Source organism: Cheilinus undulatus, linkage group 16 (assembly GCF_018320785.1).
Source record: "Cheilinus undulatus linkage group 16, ASM1832078v1, whole genome shotgun sequence".
Classification (NCBI taxonomy): domain Eukaryota; kingdom Metazoa; phylum Chordata; class Actinopteri; order Labriformes; family Labridae; genus Cheilinus; species Cheilinus undulatus.
The window spans coordinates 7,317,821-7,336,645 of NC_054880.1; the positions used below are offsets into that span (position 1 = coordinate 7,317,821).

At 39.4% G+C, this 18,825-nt stretch overlaps 1 protein-coding gene across 3 annotated transcripts in view; it reads right to left on the bottom strand.

Moving 5' to 3' along the window:
- LOC121523988 (collagen alpha-1(XIV) chain-like) overlaps positions 1–17,927 on the bottom strand; it is a 269,909-nt gene extending 251,982 nt beyond the window's left edge. For all 3 annotated transcript variants that reach the window (XM_041809125.1, XM_041809124.1, XM_041809126.1), the window contains exons 1-2: positions 17,843–17,927; positions 14,094–14,208 (exon numbers count right to left, since the gene is read on the bottom strand). In XM_041809125.1, the coding sequence (XP_041665059.1) occupies positions 14,094–14,175 (82 nt within the window). In that variant the 5' untranslated portion in view covers positions 14,176–14,208; positions 17,843–17,927. The remainder of the gene's footprint in view (positions 1–14,093; positions 14,209–17,842) is intronic.
- Between the last annotated feature and the right edge of the window lie 898 nt (positions 17,928–18,825).

The following is an 18,825-nucleotide window of genomic DNA, read 5'->3' on the forward strand; positions in this document are numbered from 1 at the left end:
TTGAGAACCACTGATTTAAACAACAGCACCTCTGACGTCTAACATTGTGCTGCTGGAGGATCTAAACCCGTCTGTTCTATAAATGTAAGGCCACTGACTGAGCTCAGCTTTTTATCCTGAGTTTTTAGAGGTAAAATGAGATTAAAAATCAACTTTTTGAGAATAAGATTTGGAATTTTCCCTTAAGCTTCCCTCTCTGTAGTACAGGACTTAGTCAAGCTTAGTGGAGCTCTGCAGTATTTTGGGTGAACCACCTCTTTCTGCGCGTCGTTATCTGCAGGAGAAAACTGGTGTAGGTATGGAAAGAGCCCTGAGATCAGCACAGGAAGGATAATCCTGGGTTCAATGGAAAGAATGTGAAGCCGGCGCATTCAACAGCAGGCAAATATATTTATAAACAAACACACAGAAGGAATACTGTACCAATTATCTCACCAACCTGGGGATGAGAATGAGGCCTGCTTGGGATTTCGGCTCAGGCTTTAGCTCTCTGTGTCGGAAACAAAGGACAATCTCTCGCCTGGAGAGAAGGCTGCTCAAATCCCAAATGATTCGAGAAGCAGATTTCGCACCTCTCTGTTTGGCGTTGAAGTGTGTTGATTTTGTGCGTTGTGTGTGCTTCTGTGAGTACATCCGCATGTGCATGAATTAAACATGTTTGTCTGCAACTGGAGGCAAGTGGATCCTGGTATATGCACATAAAAATCTTCTTTTTTTCTCACGTCTCTCAAGAAAACCAGGCAGTTCCTTTGCAGCCTCACACTCACACACACACACACTTCATCATGCATCTTGAGGCTGTATTCTCACACAAAGAGAAGTATGCTGAGAGGAGAGCCAAGCTAAGACAAAGGGACCCGCCTATGGGGAAGGGAACTTAATTCTCTTCTTTTTTTTATGGAGAATCCTGTACAAACAGCAGAGCGGACTTCTGCTAGGGATGGGAGACGTGCCTGCCACACCCAACAGGAGTTTAAAAAGTCACACACACAGTTTCTGCATAGTAAATCTCAGTGTGAGCAAAGAATCCAGGTCATGTTGTTGGCTGTGTAAATATGAAAATCTTTTCTATAGGTTTGATGTTTTTTCCTGCAAAACTGAAACCCTACTAATCAGATTTTTACTGTCCTCTTAGAGCAAACTAAGGCTCTCACAGTCTCTGCTGCTGCTGCTGGATGCAATTATTTTTCTGTGTGAGACGTGAACAATAGCTTTGTTTACATGTCAATATCTCATCAGTCCAATTAAAACAATTCTGGCTCAGGATCCCACAATCATGGTTTACATAGGCGCCGGATGATTATGATGTGTAGAAATGCATCAATATTGAATCAGAATAAACAACCTTAAGGCAGTTAACTACACAGACACGTCACGGCTGCCATGTCAAGTTTTACATGTCGGCTCAAACACTAATGCAACACAAGATGCAGTAAACACGAGTGGTCGAGGCTGTGACCATCAACTCAACAGCAGCTTTAAGTTTGAAATAAAAGCTGATAAACCAAGTCCACAGTCCTCCACGTCTTTACCGTGTGTTTTTGTGGCTGCACTGAGAAACACATGTCTGCTGAACCAGCTGGAACAGATGAAGGCTGTTTTAGTAATCCATGTTAAAACCTGTAATACAATAAAAATAAGACTGCTGTTTGGGTTCAATCAGTGACCGTGTAATCTGGGGACTTTCAGCCAAGTGCATTAGTGGCTGTTTGTATTAGTGTACTTTCATTAAATTTATATCTGATGATGATTTATAGACAGAACAAAAACACACAAATGCTGGCCTGGTGCCTTTAAATGTCAGAGAGGATAATGTCTTTAAAAGATTTGACAACAGCGCCTTTAACATCATACATGATGCTGAAGAAGAAGTTTAACATTTCAGGTTCACCAGCTGAGCTGCTGTGTGTAATCTGCATGTTTTAGAGGAAGAATTAACCCTTTAAAACCTGCAGGAGCGCCACAACAATCAGGCTGTCCATGGTTGCAATTCTACCCATGGTAGAAATGCAACCAAATGAGATAGAGCAATAATTCTTTTAGCATATAAAACCAGAGGAGTAACACTGACATATCACTAGGGGTGGGCGACATGGAAAAAAATCAAATGATTTTTTTCTTTAAATTTCTAAGACAAATTTGCAAGTTAGTGACCAGAAAAAACAACCTTTGCTCTTTGCTTTCTGATCTATTCTGTCTTCTGGAACCAATTTCTAAATTTTCTGCACCACTTTAAAATTATTATGTGTGTCTTCGTCTGTGTTTTAAAATCTATTCTACTGTTTATTAAGCACATTTTGACACTTTTATTTGCATTTTAAAGTATATGGTCTTTAAAAAGAATTCCTGCAGCTGAAGCTTTAAACAAGTAGCCAGTTCATCCAGTAGGGAACTTAACATCACATTTACTTCAGCCTTGTTTACAGACTGCCAAATAAAGGAAATATAAATATGACACACATTTGAAGAATTTTTGAGACATGTGGTTTTGCAGTTAAGTAGTGAGTGTATGTTATTTTAATGCAATTTTGATTTTTATTTAAAAAGTGGTGTATACGTTGATTTACTGCTCTGAATGAGGCTGTGATGAGCAGAGACTGGCACCTGTCTGCTGCTACAATGAAAAAGAGGAGGAAAGGCAGGATTATGTGCTGCAGCAGTGTGAATGTAGGCCAAAGAAATGCATGTAAATCAATGATTTCAGTGTTTAAAACATTTTCTAATAATGATCCATGTCTGGACGTCGCAGACATCACTGCTTCCCTCCGTAAAAAGACGCTGATGTTGTAACGTTCAACCCGTGACTGCGATGTCCTGACGTTTCCTTGCCAGGTGGAAAGGCTTGTAAATAGCTCGGAGGATAATAATTGAAAGCAAAACGATGTCGGCTGTAACAACAGTAGGCTTTCTGCCTCAGACACACTTTACTCCACTGACCGCGGTATGCAGACGGCAGATCGGAGGACGCTGTCTTTAGAGCTCATCAAAAAAACGTTGATAAGCTTTGTGCTTATTGTGCAAACACACTGATGGTTCAGAAACCAAGGCGAAGTCTCGTATAAGAGTTAGAAATCGTCATGAGAACTTAATCCTAAGTTTCACTTTCACTCGCAGTGTGAGTTTCCGCTGCATTGGGAGGTTAAGAACGAGAGGTAGCAGAGCCAATCCTGCGATAAAACAGATTAAGCAGATCGCCAACACATTCTATTTCTTCACGATCTGAGATCGTCTTCTTTTGCAGAAATTTAGTAAAAAGCGCACACATCAAAAACAAAATACTGTAACATAATCCAGACCGCTGCCTTTCACTGCACTTTCTACTTTACATGTACATGATGATGTATGGGAACGTTTTGTCCGCACAAATCCTACTGTTGTTTTCTTGCAGGTCAAGAGTCGCGCTTGTCATTGTTCCATCATGGTCTTCTGCAAACATGTATGCTCTAAACTATCTGGCACACTTACAGATTTGACTGCACAACTGTAAATAGTTCATTTTTTATAAACATGCTGCCTTTTTGCAAATTGAGCACAGTTTCATTTCATCTTTGTTTTTTGCCTTCAATGGTAGGACATAAAAAGTAAAAATGCAACTTTTTGAGAACATTTGGACATGATGGTAAAAGTAATACTCATGCTAGCCCTTCTTCATCTACATCCCCATACGTCTGCTACTGACAGCCAAGTTAACATGGTCACTAACCAAACCAATACACCAGGAGCGTACATCCATGCATGGAGGAAATGTGAAAACAAAGCACAGCTGAAACTGTTGTGACCACCAGTCATCAGTCTGATCTGATGTTTACAGCAGTTATTGATGTTTATTATTGACATTTTAGCTAGAACAGTCGGCATCTTCAGAGTCTTCACTGTAGTTTACACCCCACACATCAGCTGGCTGAATATGGCCTGAGCTCTCTCTCTCATGTGTCCTCTGGTGATAACTCATGATGCATTTATAGAGGTATATGAACAAAAACACTCGCTGCACACCTCCTCCACCTGTCGCATCATGGTGCACCTGAGATTTCCTTCTCCTCTCTCTCGTGGACTGAATCAATCCCTCTTCTGCTGAAAGCTCAGTGTTACCAACCTTCACTGTGGTTGACAAACACGGTGATGAGATTCAGACAGAAAGAGCAGTTTTACCCAAGCCAGGAAGACATGAAGGAATAAAGGGTTAACATGGGCCACCCCTCTCTTTAGAATAAAATTTCTCTCTGAACGGGCCAGACCAGAATATTCTGATTGGTCTGTTAACAGTTTATTCTGACCATACTCTGTAAAAATCCCTCATTTCCACCTCAGTCCGGTCCATCTCTGATCATGTCCTACAGTGTCGTTTGTTCTCTGACTTAAACCTTTCACAGTGTGGCCTAGAAATGCTGCCACCTAAAAACACATCTGACATTTGACCACATTCCCTCTCGGCTTGTTTCCCCTCCAGCTAAACGAACCTGCAGATTCTCCTTCCAATATTTCTGCAGGCAAGGAAAACATGAGCAGCTTCAACAAACCTGAGCTGAGCCAGTAAAACTGTTCTTTGACCTTTGAGCTCCTAAACAGGATTTTTCTGGGAGGTGTTGGCTTGTAGAGTAATTTGGGACATGTCTAAGTAATTACTCAATAACAGGCCAAACGCCCCCTTCAAATGCCAAAAGCATGCTAAAGACAACACTGAAACAAGTGGGACAGAAAAGAAGGGCTGGGCCACATGGACCAAAGGTCCTATGCTGATATGTTGTCAGTTCTTGTAAGGATTGGTGGTGACAAAATGTAGAGAAACATCATCATCTTCAGTCAGATTCTTAACAAAGAGAGAGAGAGAGCACTGTCTATGTCAGCGATGCTCAACATGAGGCTCTGCAACCACATGTGGCTCTTTTATGTCTTAATTTGAAATATTATTCCCCTAGAAAAACTTAAAAAAGGGAAACTATGACCTGAGAAATCATCCATTACAGCTCACCTTAATCAGTTTGAATCCCCACATTAATACGGCTGGCTTTAATTTTCAATCTTTATTTCTTCTCTGTATGTTTCTATTGCCCTTCTTTGCATCTTTTTGACATTTTTTTCCATTTTTTTGCCACTTTGAACCCATTTGTACTGCTTCTATCCTATTTTGCCACCATTTTTTTTGCCTCTTTTATTCTTCTTTTTGCTACTTGCAATTTTTTTCCCCTTCTTTGCAATTTGTTTTTGCCGTATTTCGCCATTTGAGCAACGATTTGCTATTAAATGCTTCTGTTTTCAGCATTTTTGCCACCCCCCTCAGCTTTTTAACAATTTTTCACACATTTTTGCCCATTGAAGTCACTTTTGCAATCCTTTTTTTTTGCCTTTTTTTTACCTTTTTTTGTCACCTGTAACTCATTTTTTTAACTTCTCACCCATTTTTGCCACTTTTTATGTCTCTTTTTCCACTGTTCACCCACTTTCTGCCATTTTATGCCCTATTTGTCCCCTTTTGCCGCTGTTTGACCATTATTTGCCATATTTAACTTATTTTTTTGCCACTTCAACCAGTTTTGCCACTTTTTACCACTAACATTATGTCTCTGGTAAAGGCATTTTTCAATAATTTGGCTCTTTGGTTGAGCAGGGTTGAGTAACGCTGGTCTAAATGGTACAAATACTGGGGACACAAACACTGAATTTTTGCCAAATTCAGCTAATATTTATGTTCCTTTAAGCCAATACCCATACAGATATGAGCATGGAAATGTAGTTCAGACCTAAAACTTCAGTCCTTTAAAGACACTTAGAGTTTAAGGAATTAAAACATACAAAGAAACAAACTTCAGCTGATGAACGTTTGTTTGTCCTAAGCTCCACAAACCTACATAAAGTATAAAGTGGCAAAATTTTTCATATCTACCAAAACTGATAACTAACTTTTTGAGAGTTCACTGGCAGAACTGATATCAAGCAGATAACTCCGTGTTATAAACAAATGTGTCCACATCATTGAAAATGTAGGCGGCAACAAATGTTCCCTCCTTCCTGCAAAGTTCCACCCCTTTCTCCAAAGGTTGCCACTGTATTTGTACAATTGAGACACTGTGCAGGAGTTTTCCTGCAATTTTTGGTGGTCAAAAAAAAAAAAAAAGAAAGAAAGTAAAATTCGGGGACTGAGGTGTCAACTTTTGGAAAAAAGAGGTATGAATCATATAAAGACCTCTGTTAACAGCCCTGGTATCAATATTGTTTCATTCTTTTACTGGTAATAGAAATGTGCCTGGATTAAATAAATCAGTAAAATGATCATTTTCATTTAGACTAAACATTTCAGGTGGATTATATTCTGGTCAGTAAGCATTTTACTGTAAGAGATTCTTGCTGTAAACAATCTTTTCACTAGGCATTAAAGATCTTGTAGAAGGATGAAATAAAACCAGTATTTTAAAGTCCTTGTACGACAGGTCAGCGTGTTATGAACCACCAGGCCAAATCTGAGTCATGAAAAACATCTAGTTTATTAAAATAAGCTACAAAATCATGAAAAATGAGGCAGTAAAATCTGCTCTAGGAGGGCGTGGGTGTGTTGGATGGATGAGCTGAAGCCTCGCCCATTTAAGAGAAATAAGATCCTCTCTCATTTAAAAAAAATGCCTCTGATCAGAGCACAGCTGTGGGCATTAAATTACTGTTTTCTGGTACAAATCTCGCTGTTACGATACTTTTAATCACCCATAGGGCCACTGTGGCTGATTGACTTAAGAAATCTGCCTCAAAATTAACAATTCACAGCATGTAGCTGGCTATAAACTTTCAACGAAGGCAGCGACATCAGCTAACGACAGACTGGACTGACATGAACTGCTCTGATGGCCATTGTAGTGTTGGGGGGGCGGAGTTATTCCCAAGACTGTGATGTCGTTTACTCCTATATTTGCCCCGCCCACATTAAACCAAGCCAGGAAAGAGGTGAACAGCTTTGTAATGGTCTAGATTAAAAATTTTGTCACACATCGATCTCAGTGTTTTCATGTTTACAACAACCTTTAATCAACATATCAAGAACGTTAGCACAACGTTTGGGTTTCACTTTGCAGGGACTTTAACTAACATCCTCTCTTTCATCTAAATAACAGAAATTATACCACTATAAACATTACTTATTCCTCTTTATCTGGTTTAATTTATGTAAAAATCTCCATCTACTGCCCAGCCCTACAAAGACAGTCTGCTTAATGGATGCCTTTGTACCTAAAAGCCTCTCGTCTTGTTGACTCCTGTGAAGTTAACAAAGAGAAACAGCACAGAGGAGTTTTCCTGTGGAAGCTCTCCAAACTGAACATAACTCCTGCGCTCCTCCACGGTCACTGATGTAGCCCAGGTTCGCACACTAAGGCCTTCTCACTGAGGAATGCTGCAGATGCTCTCGCTTTACTGCACTCCAGCCAAAAGCTGACAGAGTCTGAGACTTATTCAGTTCCATAACAATCAGGCTGTACATTTACTACTCCTATAGCTGCAGACAGAAGAGTACACGTGAAAACGTACTCTCACTTAGTACTGAAACAGTCACTGAATCAACTGGAAGACCAATCTGAGATTGTTAACCTTCACATGCTGTGATCACAAAGCAATGACAGCACAATATATGTGTGTGTGTATATAAATATATATATATATATATATATATATATGTTTCTTTGCTTTTAAGAATAATAGACTCGTCTGAATTAAATGTATGTTTTTAACAGGGGCTCAGTCATGAAGCACATCCTTAAAACTGACTCACGCCCCTCTCTATTTAACATTGGTCCTGTTTGAATCTTACATAAAGTGATAATAAAATACGGATATGTTCAAATGTATTTATGGCAGTTTGAACAGCTGTATTCTGATTCCAGCCTTGCCACCAAGTATGGACTCACCTCGGTCTGAAAACAATGTATGGCAGGTTTGCTAGCTAGCTTGGATCCTAGCCTTTAAAGTCCTCTTTTTCTGTGGTTATGGTTGGAAGTGCCTGGTCAAAGCAAAACATCAGTCTTGTTTTTTTTCCAAATCCTCACATCTAATTCAACACCCAACACATTAAGATTCAAACACAGATACGGCGTCTTATCTGAGAGCCATTGTCAGCTTGGCTGCAAAATCAGGATCATTTCAGACACAGCAGGAATATCAATTCATATCTGCATTCCCAGAGAGAGTGCCTTCTTAGAGAAACGCTGCATCTGTTACAGATGAAGCCAAGGAGACGAAGCTCTCTTTACAAATAAGGTTAGAGTGAAGTGAAGTGTTAATTGCTGAATGGGTAAATTGAGTTAATTGGGGTGAGGGAAGAAGTCAGAGTGTGGGTTGACGGGAGCAGAAAGAAGAAACATGTAATTTCATGAAGAGCTCTTGAGGAACAAACAGTGAAGATCTCTGGGTAACACGTTAAAGCTTTAGTGAACATGTACCCAAGAAAAGGATGGCTGGACTGAGATAAAGCTTTACTCAGAATGAAGAAGTTTCCAGTATTTTATGATTGCTGGCACCAATAAGTACAGAAGTTGATGTTCTTCAGTCTAAAGGTGTTTTTTAAATTCATATACTGTAAAATCTGGTGTGGAAGAGGCTCCTTTAATAACTGTTGTTTTATCCAATGTGAGGGCTGTATCCTAAAACTGGCACCATTTTTACAGCTTTTCCCAGATTATCAGGGCAGACTTTCCATATTTCACTGATCAATCATTAAATAAATTAACAAATTAAAAAGTGTTGAAGTGTTTTGCTCCACTACATGGTACTTCATCCCCCTTGACTCTGTTTTCACTCCACCCAGTCTGATCTAATGTCCCGCTCATAACACCATCTGACGTCATGAGAAACAGCCAATCAACACAGAAGCCTGGAACAGTGACTGCCCCGCATCACTTCCTGTTTGGAGTAGGAGTGACAGCAGCGTGCTACCAAGTATGCTGTGGTCCATCGTGAAACCTGCAATGCTTCTGGACCCATCAAACCCGATCATGACCGTGATGTCTTCAACTCTGATTTACATCATAGACGGAGAATTTCACAGTGAAGGCTCAGTTACCACGGCTGTGATGTTACCTGGAAAGTATACGTGTAGTCACTAAACAAAATAAATCAAGCACCACGATTTATCTGGTTTGATCAGGCATGACTACAGTCACCTACAGGTTTAATCCAGGTGACATCATGCAGCAGCAGAAAACTCCAGAGGTGATTTCTGCACAGAGAAACGTTAAAGAAGATCATGTTTTGAGCTGTTTACAACTGTGCCAAGTGTTCAGAGTGCAAAAATAGAAATGTGCCTGAATTAGGAATATTCAGGCAAAAAAAAGTAAAAAAAAAAAAAAACTCACGGACAAGTAGCTGCAGGCAAGAATTGAAAGAGCCTCCGTCTAAAGCAGGAGTGTCAAACTCAACCACAGCAGGGGCCAGATTCTGGATTTTAGTCTAACCTGAGAAACTGTCAACCTCTTTTTCACTAGAAATTAAAAAAAAAAAACAACTTAGCAATGATTATAAATCACTTTGAAATAAAAACTCAAAACTATAAGTGTAAAGGCTCAAAATCTGAGATAAAAAGTCAACCATATTAGTTCAAGGGGTTGAAACACTAAACTGAAATAACAAAATAATGTTTTAAAATGCAAATATATGAAACAGTCAAAATCATGAATTTAAAAAGGCCAAAATATGTGTTGAAGTTTCAAACTATAAGTCTAAAAGGTCAAAATATGGGATTAAAAAGCTGAAGTTAAGAGTGAAAAGGTCAAAATAAGACTTAAAACTAAAAATAATGAGTTAAATGGTTAAAAATAATGACTCCAAATTTAAAAACGTGTATCTAAAATGTCATATTATGTAAAATATCACAATTATGACTTGAACGGGTCAAAGTATGAAATAATAATAAAATAAAAATAATAGTTATAATAGAAATATGATATAACCTTGGGCTGGAGACAACTGGACCATGGGCCGGATTTGGCCCCAGGGCCTCGAGTTTGACACCCCTGGTCTAAAGCCCGGACGAGCGATGTCACAAACGCTCCTCCAGTTCCACAAAGTGGCCTAGTTTGGTTTGGCACAGTTTGTCACAGTTTAGCACAGTAAATCCTGATCTCGCCTGTGTTTCCTAAGCTGATGTTTGTCCAGCCTTGCTCATTTTGGTGGAGAATCTGCCTTTTTCTGGAAATCCTGATCATTTGGCTCAGTAGTGCTAGCTGCTTAGCCCCCAAATGGCTCTGGTACCAATTTGGCTTTTTTAATCGTGGATTAAATAACGACAAGGGAAAGAAACTGCCACTGAAATAGTAGCTAGCCACGGTAGCTCGTGTAAAAGAGCCATTCTGTGGGACAGGCTCCTTTGTGAACAGCATATCTGTTTTAGCCTCTTAGCCAAGAACAAGAATCCTCCACACCAGGGGAGTCAAACCCACAGCAGGGGCCAGATTCTGGATTCAGGTCTAACCTGAGGGCCTAACAAGCTCACCTTTTCAACCATACACTATCAACCGCATTTCACCAGTAATAAAATATGAAAAAACTGAAGCACTGATGATAAATGATTTTCAAATTTAAAAAATAAAAACAAAAAAAATCAGTTCAAAGGCTCAAAATCTGAGAAAAGCCCATTTATTAGTCCAGAAAGGTCAAAACATGAAACTGAAATTGAAAAATAATGTTTTTAAAAGGCAAATATATTAGAAAGAAAGTCAGAATCATGAGTTTAAAAGTCAAAATATGATTCACGTTTTTAAACTGACTGTCTAAAAGGTCAAACTATGAAATTATGAAGTCAAAGTTAGGAGCTGAAATTATGACATAAATACAAAATAATTAGTTAAATCTGACTTCAAATTAAAATCATTAACCTAAACATTCATATTATATAAGAAGTCAAAATTATGAGTTGAAATGATATATATATAAACGATATATGCTATAATCTTACAGGCCAGATTTAACTGTTCTGCAGGCCGGATTTGGCCCCCGGGCCTTGAGTTTGACACCCCTGCACTAGACTCTTGTCTCCTTCATCTGGATAGACCCCTGGAGGCCTGCAGGTCTGAGTACGATGTGATACTGACGGCCTCCACACCAAGTTAACCACTTTAACTGCGGTGAAAAAAACTCTTTTGTAAAGTGTAGGGACTCTGATTCATGTTTACAGAAATTTTCTAATGATAACAGTAATGTACACATCCATTTAGAGCTTCAAAGTACTAACTTGCCTCAGTTCCCATTCATTCCTAACAGCTGTCCCCCACTTTTACCCTCAATCAGGAATTTGGGATCATGTGATTGCAAACAACTTATATATATTTTTCTAATATTTATGTCTAGATATACTTTGGAGAAGTTTAATGGAAAGTCACCAGTTAATTCAACACCAGTTAAACTGGGACACCAGTTCTCTATAGAAATGATGACACGGTGAAAGACGTTAAATATTTGGGCTGTGTTTCTTTAGTTCTGGGACTTTTACAAATCTAATCCAGTATTTCATAATAGCGAGCTCATATGCTAACCAGAGGTGTTTCGTCCCTCAGTGCTAGTTATCTTCTTACTTACAGTCCCTAGTGTGTGGGTGTGTGTGGGTGTGTGTGTGTGTGTGTGTTTGTTGCTGAGCTGCTTGGTGAGGTTTTAAATGTTGCCATTAAGCTTCAACACTGTTTGTAGCACCTTTAGCTGATGCAGGTTCAGTAAGTCTGTTGGTTCGCCATCAGCGTTGGCGCTGTGGATAAAGGAGCTCCATGGGAGACGGTGGTAGTCTGTTCTGTTCAGCTGTGCAGATGCAGAGGTGTTATAGAGGATGAATGTTGTTTTGGTTTGGACATGCTTTCTCTGGTGGTTGATGCCTAAGCTGTGTAAAACTGAACGGATTGTTTGTTAAAACTGTACTCATCCTAGTCTGCTAAATACTCTATTGCTCACTGGCACAAGAGCCATATTTGACCTACAGATAGTACCAAACACCAGGAAATACAAGTCATGGACTGTTTCAGATGAAAAGTACCAAAACCAATAAAAACATGTTGTAGATCTCACATTTACAAGTAAATCGTCGGTCTTAATATCGGTTTCATGAACTACAATCAGTATCAGTACTGGTCCTGAAAAACCAATACTGTCCAATCCTACTAAGGACTTCGCTAAATGAAAAGAAAACCACACAGAAAAAGTCTCTCTCCCCCAAAACCAGACAAATACAACGGTGCAGTTTATATTCCAGATTTACAATATTACATTTGGGACTAGTGGAACATTTGAATCTGTAATCTGAGAAACACAGAAATCTTTTTAGGGACCTGATGATCAAAGATTTACTGAAATATAAAAGTGAAAGCAGTGTCTGAAGTGATTACAGAGGTGACTAAATGAGCTCTCACATACCAGACTGTAGAACACGGATCCTCCTTCTGATATGACATGAAAGCTTTTACTTTTAAGACAGACGTGTGTGTAAATGCAAATTAAAAGGACTCATCAAATTAAAGGAAAAACTTCAAAGTTCAAGGAATTTTCTTTAGAGCAAAGCAGCACATCGACACTGAGATAAAGCATCATTTAAATTCTAACCTAAGTCAGAGCAAAGACACCACTGAAGTCTACAGAGCCCGCGGTTGAAGGTTTCTAGCCCTGGTGCTTTCAAGTAAATTAGGAAATTAGGCTTTTAATGGTACTTAGAGGGAAAACCCTGGGTGGCCCTGCTTGTTGACACCACAATAGGAGGCCCTGTGAAAACATCCTTAGCACCACAATATAAAGCCAAAGAAAACCCTGCTTATCACCAAAAACTGGAGCTCTTCAATAACCACAATAAAAGTCTCAGAAGACCCGACTGCACGCCATATTGGAAGCCCAAAGAACCCGTGTTTATGCATCATGTAAGAGAGAAAAAAAAAAACCTTCTTAGAGTCAAAGAGAAGCCCAGGTAACCCTGCAGGGAATAACACCAGTGAGGAGCCTTAACGTAAAGCCTTAGGGAAACCTTCAAACCTTGAAAAACACCATCATAGAAAGCCCTGGAAACACCTGCCAAGCATTTTAATGGGAAACCCTGAGAAACCCTGCCAAGCACCATAAAGGAATGCTGTAGGACGCCATGTTTGGCTCCGTGGTAGAGAGCCTTATAGAGCTCAACAGTGACCGCCCACTCTTTAAGTGGCTCTGGTTCCAGTGGTAAACTCCCTTATGTAGATCTTGTACTGACATTTTAGAAATCTCCTAATATCACTGAATCAGTGAGGAAACAGGACTGGGAAACACAGAAAAGTACACGACAGAAGATTTTGTTACAGAAATGAAGGAACTACACATCCCACAACCCAGTAAGATTTTTTAAATTCCAGCTGAAACTCTGGGTCTTAGTAACACTATGAACACGTGGGCCCTCTTTCTACATTTATTTTAACTGTAGGGGGTTTTATTCCCAATATAAGGCACATATAGGGCTTCATGTAGAGTATGGTGTTAACTGTGGTCCTCAACAGCCAATGCTCAAAGGGGCAGCAAATTTGCATGATAGCAGCAGGCTCCTCCCAGTTCAAGACATTGCTGTGACTCTAGGATTGTGGGTCGTGTAGTTGTTTGCCAGTAACTCTACCTTTGATTGTTGTGACATTAAGGCCAATGGTAAAATCCACGAATGGGCTTTGAACCACTGGAACCACTCTATTGAGCTCTACTGGCCTTAAGATTCAGACAGAAACCTGTTAGAGAAGAAAACCACTAAAATCTGGGCTAAAAGAAGAACCTTAAGGTAATGTAAAATATTTCCAGGTGTTCAAACTTGACATTCTGCAATGTAGAAAGCCTGCATTGCTTCATAAAGAAGAATCCCTTTAGGTGGTACAAGAAAGCCAAGTCTCTAATTCTAAATGGGGCCAGTAAGGAAAATGCACACAGCTAAGCGCTGCGATTATCAGGTGTATATATGGGACTACAGCTTCCCCTGAGTGGAGTCTAAGGAACAAACATGGTTAGCCTTTTATGGTCCTTTCATAAAGCCCAGGATGGACTGCGCTCAGTCCTGTGCAGCTGTGTGGTTAACCCTGATCGACCTTGTTGACCCTGTTGGCCTTTAAGTGAAAAAGGTGAGTGGAGGTACTTACCTTGGCCCCGCGCTGGCTGAGGGAACAGCGAGACAAACACCAAGCCCAGCAGGCAGAGGCTCAGTCTGACTACGAACTGCATCCTGGAAGCAGCAGAAAGGAGGACAGCACACACCTAACGGAGAGGGAGGACAACAAGGAGCAGGAGTGGAGGGGCAAAGGAGAGACGGAGGGAGACAGTCAGAAGAAAAGCAGGGAGTAAGACAGAAGAGGTTGGAGGAGACAAGGAGAGGAGGACAGAGACAGTGTAGGAAGCAAGGAAGAACAGGAGACAGATAAGGGGATTTTAAAGCATGGGAGAGGACATAGAGCATGTTATCTTGAGTGTCTTTGGAACAAGGCTGCTTAGTATAGTCAATTCTGTGCAATTTTATGCAATTTAAGCTTTTCAAATATTTTTTAATAACAATTTCTGTTATTTCAATACTCAGAAGGATCAAAAGTTGACAAAGCTTTAAAGAAACTCCATCTTTTTTTCCACTGAATGGTGCAACTGAGAAGAAATGAATCCATCTGAAACTGCAGCCAAACTCCTCCTTACTAGAGATGGGCTGGGCTGGGATTTAAAAGAAATATGCACAGTCATTTATTTTATTAAATGATAATTTTCATGCAATTTCTAACTGAACTGAAACAATATCTTTCTTTCCTTGACTTTTACTGGCGCTGTGTTGTAATGCAGCACTAAAGCCAGACAGCGACTGTAACACACATGAGAGCTGTTTGCTAACTGCCATAAAACACAACAGAGGAAGAAATCCTATGCAAAACGGCAGCATACTAGACTAAAGACCAAATCACTAGTTTGAAAGGTCAAAATGTGACTTGGAATTTAAAATTGTAAATCTAAAAGGTTTAAAAGATCAAAATGTGAGATAAAAAGTCAAACTTGTAACTTTAAATGTTCAAACATGTAATTTGAAGTCAAAATAATGTTTCTAAAAGGAAATATATGAGATAGAAAGTTGATAACATGATTTTTAATGGTCGAAATATGAGACAAAATCAAAATCATGAGTTTAAAAGCTCAAACTATGACTTAAAATTTAAAACTGTGGATCTAAAAGGTTAAACTGAGCTGAAAATCAGAATCATCATTCAAAATATGAAATGAATTTAAAAATTTTGAGTTTAAAAAGGTCAAAACATGACTTAAAATTTCACATTTTAAATCTGAAAGTCAAAATTTAAGATAAAAAGTCAAAATTATGAGATGTAAAGGTCACAATACGAAATCAAAAGTGAATTCCAGACACCAAATTGAAAATGTCAAATGAAAACAAATTTCAAGTTTCCTGTTTTATACTGGAGGAAATCTGCAGACCTCATTCTGGTGGGACCGTTATAATAAAATATAATCGGATCTGGTGGGCCAGGTATGACTGCACCACGGGCCGGATTTGGCCCCCGGGCCTTGAGTTTGACACCCCTGCCTTACGGCATAAGTGTTATAGATCAGCCAATAATAACAGCATATAAACAGTAAATCAGTTGTTCATATTGGCTGAAATCTGAAGACAAAAACTCCCCTTTGAAGCTCACATCTGCTGATACCACTATCATGCCGATAATATTGAGCATCCCCAGAATAATTCCTTGTGCAGCCTGTTAAAAAAGTCACAGCCCATCATCAACAGTCAGCTGTTATCTAAACAGCTACAGATGCTTCATTTTTACTAGAATCTGTTGAAGTTTAATATTCTGATATCATGACAACCGTGCACACAAGCAAAACCCTTCATACCTACAGGGACTCAGAGCAAATGAGATTTCATTCATTTTAATGCAGCCATGACACCATAGAAAGGTTTCAGAAAATAGGTCATGAAGATATGAGGATGTGCAGGAAAGCCCTTTCTTGACTACATTACAGTCTTTTCTTTCTCCCAGTCCTACTCCAACACCTCCTTTCTTTCTGCTTGGTTCTCACTGCTTCACTCTTTTCACTGTCCCTCACTAGATGAAGCTGCAGACGCTTTGAAGTGATCATATTTTCACCACTTATTCAAGTAATGCCATCTCTGCATGTTAATTTACAATAAAATCAAGACGAGCATTTATTTAGGTGACTTAAAATGATCAAATGCTGTACACAAGCATGATTCTCTGCAGAAGGCTGAAGGTTTTCTCTTTAACTTTCACAACATAAACACAACATGATATTAGAGATGAGAGCCTGCAGATGTTTTCATACAGCTAGATGCAATGCATGATCATTAGAGCACCTGCATTTGATGTTGCTACCAAAATAACCCCCTTTTGTTTCCAACTATCACTGTAGCCAACTTTTAATTTCATGCAATTTTCCATAATTTATTGTTATAGCTGACTATTAAAACTTGGCGTTTTCTCCATGTCAGTGTGACAGTTTAAAGGCAGTGTGATAAAAACAGCTCAACCTGTTTATTTGTCATAAGTAATCATGAGGCAGAGTCTGGGTTTATACACACACACAGTATATATATGAAAACTCCCTATAAGTCTATCAGGTCTTCCCTTTAGGACGAACATAGTGACTGTAGTTTACTTGTATGTTTATGGTCATTTAAACACCTCTGGACAATTACAGGGTCTCCACTCTTTGCAAGAGACCATTTTCCAGGACTTGTCCAGGTCTTTCTTAGTGACAGTTTAGCTGGTTTGACTGGAACGCATCATGCTCATACACGCTATAACCATGAACTCTTACATGCTCATATAAGAAGATAAACTGATCATAGAATAAAGCAAAATACCTTCAGCCATAAAGCTCCAAATATTATCAATATTAGTAGGTTACAATAAAGGGCTGGGGCTCTATTACCGCATGTTTCCTCTTACTTACTCTAAGAATGAAAATAAAAACTAGGCTATGTAAAATAATAGCCAGTTAAAGTATCTTTCACCTACCTTACTCAAAATAATACCAGAAGTGAAAACACACATTAATGCATGACTTATAGCGTGTCAAGCTTGGTTTATTCAGAGGTACTGTATATTTTCTGATTCTGTGTTCTTACATACTATCCTTCATAAACAGCCATCATAGTTGATCTGATCCTTTAGCCCTCATTCAGCCCAGTCTACTTCGGGAACTCTAACACAACTTAAAGAGGATTTTGAGTATTTCTTCCAGGATATCTTAGCTTAACTGAATACTAAACACAAAATGTATTTTGCATGAAGAGAGAACCTGTCCTTCATCACATCCTTCAGGGTTTCCCTCCTGACAGAGCAGGAAGGCTGCACTGACCAGAGAAAGCACTCCTTATGTAATGCAACACCTGTCACAAGTTGATATTTTCATCACTATTATGGCTAAAGCTAAAGCTCTGTTCAAGATATTTCTTTGTCTGCAAAGGTCAGCCTGAGGAAGCAGCAGGAAAGATTTAGAAATGAGCTTTGAATACACTCACTGAAAGGGAAGAGTCAAACATTTTCTGTGTGCACTTGGGGAGTTGAACTGCAAACATTAGTCTTCTTCCATCTTTAAACAACTGCTCCCACCTACATTAAGGACTAGAATAAGATTCTAGTGGAGGAAGAACATGATGAAGAGCTGTAAGATTAGCATGGGTCATTTCTGCCCCTAACAGGCAGAAGGGTTCATTGATGAGAGCACAGGTGAGGTCTGCAGCTGCACCATCAGCACAGAGGGTAGAACTCCACGTGGAAAGGTGCTCAGGTAAAAAGGAGGAGAAAAAAAGGCTCCGTAAATGTAAATGCTGTTAAGCTGACTGGAGCTGAGTGTCAATGAAAGTCAGGCTTACCTTCTCAGATCATACGTTTCCAGCTCCGCAGCTCTCCTCACAGCTGTAGCAGAAGCTCTCCGCTCCCCTCCGTCTCTGATCCACTGCTCACCAACTCTCCGCTCCCTGTCAGCCACGAGCCAAGTTAGCCACGGCAACACAGGGGACTACCGGGAGGACCTTTCAAAATAAAAGCCTCCGACAGTCAGTCTTCATGACGTACAGCACAGCGTTCACAGCTCAAACCCCCATATACTAAAAAGGCATTTAATAATACATTCATACAGTTTAATACAGAAACAAGCGACTGTGTTGTCTGGTAGCTGTGAGTAGGTCTCCATTAACTCCTGTATCCAACATTAAAACACTATCTTAATACATAAATCAGCTCTTAAATAAAGGCCTAAATGAAGCTATTCGTTTTTTAAATAACCAGGACAGAAAACTAGATATCTCTGATTTATAGCACTGTCAGAGCGGCAAAGTACGACGGTCAATAAAATACTAGATATCATCAATATGCTGTAAAATCAGGCTAAAATAAATGTATTGAGAATAACTCATGGAAGTAAACCTTTAGAGGATCTAATTTAACAGTAATCCTTCCTGTAAACTGATTTTTGTCTCTTTAGTTTTCCACTGGGAAAGAGAACTAGCAAGCTTCTTAGCGAAGGTTTAGCCAACTAGCCCAAAGTGCTAACTGCATTTAGGTAACTCACATTCAAAATGACTTACCTGGAAGACTTCTGACCTTTAACTGGCATGTCTTTGAAGCAGAAAGTAAAATGGAGTAAAATTAAAAAATAAGTTGTCCATATATTCAACAGATACCTGTCTGAACTTTATTTTCAACATAGCCTATTGTTAGCTTGTTGGACAACTGTCAACCGTGATCAATGGCTGTCAATCAACTAGTAGATAGTTGTAGCCCCTCCCACTACGGATTTTTTCAACCAATCAGAATCTCCCTGAAACTGCAGTCACTACTGATGCCATTTGTTGTC